Raw genomic sequence first — 7,693 nt, 5'->3', positions numbered from 1 at the left:
CACAAAAATTCACAGTCATTGCACGTTACATTATTTTCTGTAAAGCGGTTTTAGACGTCTCAGTGACGAGATACTTCATGGTGGATGTTACGAACATCCTTTATCCTTAACTTTGCAAAGTCAGTTCAACGGGATATAGAAAGATCTGTTTTTTAATCTAACATTAAGCAAGTCCTCGCTAGTTGCAATTCTCATATCTTTGACAACGCGATTAAAAATTTATAAAATTGATTTAAAATTACTAATATATTTATAGTTAATAAGTTTCCAGCTAAAGAGTTTTTATTTTTCGAACTCGGTTGCATTTTCCGGCTCTCTCTCTCTCACTCTCACTCTCACTCCCCCTCTCTCTCTCTCTCTCGCTCTCTCTCGCCTCCGAGTCAGGAGGTTGTGGTTTCGACCCTGACCCTCCCCCCAACAGATACACCGACACAACCACCCATACACACAGCTCGAGGACGTCAAATCTCCTTACAAAATAATAATTTGGTCAGTGAATTTTTGTCCTGTTGTGGGATACTGCGGTGCACATTTGCTGCCACGTTTAACCCTCAAATGGCACAGTCAGTAAACTATACATTATATTCTGTGAAGCGCTTTGCGGCGTCTCAATGTTGTGATCAGGCGCAAATTCCATCGCAAGGATAATATTGTTGTAGTATAAACACTACTAATATATACATACATTGATTATGCATATTATATACAAATAATATATTTCATCACCATTTCTCCGAGACGTATTAGACACTGTAATTGTATCACGTCTATTTAGTCACACTGTGTATATTGTGTCAGGCTCGGTCAGGAGTGAAGACTTTGACCTTATTTCACTAAACATGTATCACCTTAATTGAACGTTCTTTCTGACCATGATGAAAACCTTGAGCAGTGGAAGTAGAACGGACTGGGCTTTACGCGTGGCTCACTCTCTGACTGTCAAAAATAATGTTATGGACAATGAGATTGAATAGATCAAAAGGCTTTATAATCCGAAATAAATTTCTAAATTATGTAACTGGCAAAAACGTTCTCGTTTCCGGTCCTCGAGTGGATTGTCAAGCTAAGAAACTAGGTGAGTATTTTTTTGGATATGTTATTCGTTCCTCAGCAAAAAGTTCATAAAATACAATTAAATCAAATCTTTAACAGCACCAACAAACGCAAGCCTAGGGCCACGTTCCCGGCATTAAAGGTGCTAAATGGACTGTAGATGCAACTTTGCTAAAGCTTTTATACTTGCCAGGATCCATTGGCTTCCATTAGCAGAACGGACATTTTTAACGATCCTGATACTCACGTGTCACACACATGATGCCCTAATCGTCCTGCATATATCCCACACCTGTACCAGCCCCATCTGTCCACTGTCTTCCGCCTCAACGACAACAAGATGCATTTACGTAGTGTTCCGAAAGCAGGAAGCGTCCCAGTGCGCCTGGGATAGTAGGACACCGACCGAGAGGAGCTCTTCCTGTGTTAACTAAACGTGTATTCAAGGAGGAGGAATTGAGGAACAGTGTTTCTGGACAAGCTCTGCACAATTCATTGTTCAGAGACGCTATTCCGGATGAAAGGTGCTACATATGTACAAGAAGACAAGAAGAAATTGTTTTTTTCTGTGACGTGCTTTCCCGCAACATCAATACATTTCATGTTGTGTCTGTCCTTGTCTTTTTTCTTTCCTTGCAATACTGAATTCAGAGGAATAATTCCTCTGTTTGTTTGAATTTTAACCTCATATTTTAGGAAGCTCAAGGCGATTCATGTCTACCATGTCAGCATGAAAACTTGAGTATAGACTAACTGATTGACTAACTGAGAAAAGTGTATAAATGGAAGCTGAAGGGATCTGCTCCCCGTTTCCTCTTTCTTCACCTTATGTAAGCCCCAATTTAAACAAACCTCAATAACAGAACTTTTGTGTCCTCGTTCTGTACTTCAAATCGTCTTATAATTTACACGCTTCCCCATACTGCTCTCTCATTCAAACATCCACTCCTCGATTCCACTGAACGTTTAACTTTCGTCTCGTGTCAATTATCCCAACGTATTATTATTGTCCCACATTCCGCTAAGCCTACAAATGTCACCTGACATATGAGGACATGTAGAATGTGCCGATCCTTTCAATCTATCATGTTCTGAAAACCATCATTCAAGTCTCATCATAGATTAAATATAATGCCTTGACACAGCCTGCAAATCTCTTCCAGCGCTTCACAGAATTTACTGTAAGGAGCAATGACCGTGTAGGCAAATGCAACAGCTACAACAAAAAAGAGCTAGGATTTATATAGCGCCCTCAACGCCGGACGGCGACTCAGAGCGCTTCCGATTAAGTACAACTTTTATTTTTATAATTATGAATACCCTGCGCGACTGGAAATCAAATTCAAAGGCATGTTGTTCGTCATGTTTTTTGCAGATCATTTGAGATTGGCGAATGGCAGCAGCCCGTGTGCCGGGAGAGTGGAGGTTTACCACGATGGGCAATGGGGTACAGTGTATGGCTATGGCTCTGGTGGCCCTGGCTGGGATATGAAGGCCGCGGCTGTGGTGTGTAACGAGTTGGGCTGTGGAGCCGCGCTCTCAGCATCAGGAGATGCGCACTTTGGCGAAGGCTCAGGTCCCGTTGTCACCTATTATGTCCAGTGCAGAGGGGGCGAGTCTGCTCTGAGGGATTGCGAGTCACAGACGTGGGGTCACTGTTCCAGGTGGTATTCACACTCCTATGACGCCGGCGTCATCTGCTCAAGTAAATATTTCAGTATCCGATCATATTTTTCAGACCTCATATTTTCGGCAAACCACAGTTTGTGAAACCCTGATAGAGATTGCATTCCACAGATTGTCGGTTTATTATCATTAAATCCCTAGTCTGCGTGTCATGCTGTTGGGATGTAGAATTGTCAACAAGTACATTTGTCGACATAAGATCCTTTGTGTTTTTCAACGGGTAACATATATGTGCAAATTGTTCTGGTTGTTTTTGTTGTCTCATCATACGCCGTATGTGGACGGACGGAGGGGAGGAAAGAATTGCTGAGGTTCAGGCAATACGTATCACTGTATAAATGTATATGAATGACTAGGCGTAAAACTGGTGTGTGGAGCAGGAATGGGCAGATATACTGAAAGAACTAATTTCGGTGAAAGCCCGAACAGAGGCAATGTGTGAAATTGTTTAGCTTGGGCATTGCTTAAAATTTCTGTAAATGTATTGACATATATGGTTGCATGTGATTATGTCAAATTGATGCCGTGTGATCAATGATAACAACAACAACAATAGTCCATTTATAGAGCGCCTTTCAAGTCGGGATTACGTCCCAAGACGCTGGGGAGTTGGGTCAAGTCCCGACGAGGGGGAAAATAATCAGTTTGAGGGGAGGGAAGGCAGGGAGCGAGGAGGGGGTGGAGAGTCGAGAGGGGAGCTGAAGGTATGGTCAAAGAGAAGGGTCTTGAGACCGGCCTTGAAGGAGGAAAGGGAGGAAGCGGCGAAGGCACTGGGGGATGGAGTTCCAGAGCCTAGCGGCTGAGAGGCTGAAGGCCCGGCCACCGATGGTAGGGTGGTTCGGGCGGAGGATGTGGAGAAGACCAGAGTCAGAGAAAAAGAGGGTAGGGACAGGTCGGTAGCGGGATAGTAGGTCGGAGAGTTAGGAGGGAGCGATACCGTGAATGGCCTTGTAGGTGAGAATGACGATCCTGAATTCGCTATTGAACTCGACTCATGCATTAGTAGAAATAATCTCTTAAAATTGATCTTATTTCATTAAGCGTGCTTTGAGATGATTAGAAGACGTGACATTCAAGATCCTCATCCTCACCTACAAGGCCTAAATTTCAGTCCTTACTTTTTGTTTGACCAGTAGCGCAACAATGAGCAGTGGAACGAGCACAGCCTCGGCTTACCCTTTATTTTTCGAAAATATGATTGCGGAAGATTAAATCGTTCCAATGTCTTGATCATCCTTTCCAATTTTGTAAAATATTTGCCTGGCGATATCTTTCGCGTTTCAGGCCAACAAGCAGATATTCAATCTAAAACACAGTGTGAGTATTGTATTATTTTGTTTGTTATTTGCTCCCCAGCGCAACATTCATAATGTATAATTAAATAAAACTGCCACCGCCATCAAACTACGTAACAACATCTTTCCAGTTTAGGACCATTGTCCCGGCACAATGGGTGCTAATTATGCCGCAAAAGCAATTTGCTGCCTCTCTTATACTTGGCAGGCATGATTGGCTTTCAATTACAGCATGGATCACTTTTAACGATCCTGTCACTCACGCACCACTCACATCGTAATCTGGCACTCCGCTATCTATCGTGTTTACACCACACTCATCTATCAACCCCATCTGTCCACTAGCTTCAGCCTATCCAACAACACCTTGCATTTATAAAACGCCTCTCGTGCAGCGTTGCGTCCCAGAGCTCTTGTGACAGCAGGGCACCAACTGGGGAAAAGAGTGACGTCGAACAGGTAGTTCATCCGATGCGAACTAAAAGAGTAGACAAGGAGGATGGAGAGTTCGAGAGTTCCAGGGCAAGCTCTACCCCACTACGTGCTCATAGACTCCACCTGGGTCACAGGCGCTACAAAATTCAAGACGATGTTGCTGCTGATGTTGATCTAACCCACAACTTCAATTCATCTCACGTTGAGTCTGTCCTCGAGTTAGTTTTACAATACTGAACGGCGAGGAATATTTCCTCTGTTTGTCTTTAACCCCACATTTGTGGGAACTTTAAGGCGATTCCTGTCTTCCTTCCGAGCATGATAATTCTAAAATATATTCATTGACCGTCTTGTTGAAAAAGAATTCCCGAATCACCACAACCTCACATTATTTTATCCCACATTGATACAAATCTCAGTAACACGACTTTAATATCCCGTTCTTTTCTTCGAATCATCTGATTGTTTTACAACTTTCTCCAACCTGAGCTCCCGTCCCGTCAGCCACACCTTGATACAAGTCCACATTTACTAATTATGCAAGCCTAGCACCACTGTCCAACACACCGCTAAAGATATAAATGGCAAATAAACGTGATCTTTGCAGAAACTTTATATCTATTTTTTTCTGAAAAGCATTGCGAAAGTCCCATCATTGATTACCTTTGCATCAGGTATGATATTTTGTCATAGCCTTTACATTTCCTCCAGTGTTTCACAGAAGCTACTGTGAAGAACGGTCACTGTGTATGTTGTAGGCAAATGCGGCAGCTAAGTTGAGTATATTGATCATTATTATTATAATTATGATCATCCTGCGTGATTGGAAATGGATCGTTTGAGGCTGGTAAATGACGGCAGCCCGTGTGCCGGGAGAGTGGAGGTTTACCAGGATGGACAATGGGGCACAGTGCGTGGCTATGGCACTGGTGGCCGTGGCTGGGATATGGCGGAGGCGGCTGTGGTGTGTAAGGAGTTTGGCTGAGCCGCGCTGTCAGCACCAGGAGACGCTCACTTTGGGAGGGGATCACCTCCCGTTGTGACGTTTGATTTTCAGTGCAGAGGGAGTGAGTCTGCTCTGCTGCTCCTCAACCTCCGCCGCAGATCAATGTTCATTTTCTTTATTTTCTCTTTTTCTAATAAGGAGAGGCTTCAATCTTTGAATCAGAATTGTTTTCAGACCGGAACTGAAATACAATGAATTGCGCAGTATGTCCTCAGGGTAACGATCAGCATTTCATCCAAGACAATCCCTCAATGTCTCCGCTTTGCGGGTGACACCGACCCTGGAGAAAAAGGCAGGTGACCGTAGGCACTCTCGAATAGTAAGATTTTCCGCTGTGATCCAAAAGAGGAATCACGTTTGACCATCAAAACGTTGATTCTAGTTCACGTTTACCTTTCTTCTTATTTGAATCATACAATTGGAAGAGCTTTGTCCCTCATCGCGCTCAACTTGGAAGTGCCAGCTAACATACGGGGACATGTGGCTGCAGCACATTTAAAAGTATTTTATTCTGTAAAACATTGTGAACTCCCATTCAAGATTTCCTCTATATTAGTTACAACGCACTGATACAGACTGCAAACATCTTCATCCGCTTAATCTAAGTAATTGTGATTGTATAGGCAAATACGGCAGCTAAGTTAAATTATGAGGATTATTCTTATAGTTGTGATCATCCTGCTTGTTTGGGAATCAAATACAAATACTTGTTGCCTGTGATCATTTAGCAGATCTTTTGCGGCTGGTAAATGGAGGGAGCCCGTGTGCCGGGAGAGTGGAGGTTTACCATAGCGAACAATGGGGCACAGTGGATGACTCTGGCTATTATGGTTGGGATATGCTGGACGCGGCTGTGGCGTGTAAGGAGTTGGGTTGTGGAGACGCGTTGTCAGCACCAGGAGGCGCTCACTTTGGGAGTGGTTCCGGTCCCGTTGTGACGTGGGATGTTCGGTGCAGAGGGAGTGATTCTGCTCTGAGGGATTGTGAGTCATGGCCCTGGTATCACTATTCCTGGTCACACACCTCTGATGTCGGCGTCATCTGCTCAGGTAAATCATTCTCTGATCATTTATTACAGTCCTCATATTTTATGTAAACCACAACGTGACAAATTCTAATAAAGATTGTATCCTAGACTATGTGAGTGTATTATTATTATTATTAAATCCATACTTTGGGGATCACGGTGAAAGCCCTATATTCAAAGGCGCAGTGTGTCCTTATGGCAATGATAAATGTGTCATCCAAAACAATCCCTCAGTCGCTACGCCTGGCCAGCTCATTTCTAATTTTGAGACACTTGGCTAAGGTATTCTTTATTCCCACCCCCCGACTCCGGGTCAGCGACTGTTAACCGATCCTGCATGTGTTGCATATTTACAAGTTGTTGTTTTAGTTTGAAACAAATTTTTCCTTTCCCGAGTTATCTGTCTCAGACAACATACATTCATTAAACTTTGCAGGAGATCTTGTGAAGAGCTTTGCGACCCCTACTGTCATAGGTGTTGCGATATTAAAAATGAGGACTTTTGAAATCTGAAATTACATTTGTAATTGACAAACAAGCTAACGTTCTAACAGGATTATCGGCCCCTCGTTATCCCCACACAATTCTTGGTGACCTTTCTTGAAGTTTGGGCACAAATACTATTTTCGCCACCAAGAAACTACAGAATGATTGAATTTGACAACGAATCCAGTGAAGAGATTTTGGACGTCATCCCGACGAGAAAAGCCATTTATCAGAAATGCTTGAATTTGAAGTTTCCATCACTTCATGAACTCTGCTGCCACAACCGACTGCCTAGACAATCAGTATTGATGAGCAATAATTACGTCAAATTAGTGTTGCAAAACCGAACGTATCCAGCTCTTTAACCACAACGTAAGGACTTGTGTCTTCTGTCCCCTAGCGTATATTGTTCTTGCCTCCTCCAGCTTTTCCCAAAGAAATCAAAACCTTACTGCACGTCCTCATACACAGGCTTAATGTCTTCAGTTGATTCTAAACAGACTTTTGCAACTGAAAGCTTCTCAAACCACAGATTATTTCCTTTTACAGGATATGTTTTTTTCCCAACAGATTCCCACAAACACAAGTAGTATGAAATATTTTCATCAGATATATAACCTGATATCACAATTATGAGACCTGCGGCATTTTGGACACCACATCCACGTCTCCAATATGCACCACTCCATGCATATCTGCTGATAA

At 43.0% G+C, this 7,693-nt stretch overlaps 1 protein-coding gene across 1 annotated transcript; it reads left to right on the top strand.

The window, feature by feature from the left end:
• Nucleotides 1-2,415: 2,415 nt before the first annotated feature.
• LOC103172215 (soluble scavenger receptor cysteine-rich domain-containing protein SSC5D-like) lies at nucleotides 2,416-7,478 on the top strand. The gene is made up of 4 exons (XM_042345356.1): nucleotides 2,416-2,758; nucleotides 3,412-3,417; nucleotides 6,204-6,458; nucleotides 7,414-7,478. Exons 1-4 carry the CDS (start codon nucleotides 2,416-2,418, stop codon nucleotides 7,476-7,478), a joined length of 669 nt encoding a protein of 222 aa, XP_042201290.1.
• Nucleotides 7,479-7,693: the final 215 nt, after the last annotated feature.

This window comes from Callorhinchus milii, unplaced genomic scaffold (genome assembly GCF_018977255.1).
Source record: "Callorhinchus milii isolate IMCB2004 unplaced genomic scaffold, IMCB_Cmil_1.0 Scaffold42, whole genome shotgun sequence".
NCBI classification, from domain to species: domain Eukaryota; kingdom Metazoa; phylum Chordata; class Chondrichthyes; order Chimaeriformes; family Callorhinchidae; genus Callorhinchus; species Callorhinchus milii.
This window is presented reverse-complemented; position numbering and strand designations above follow the sequence as displayed.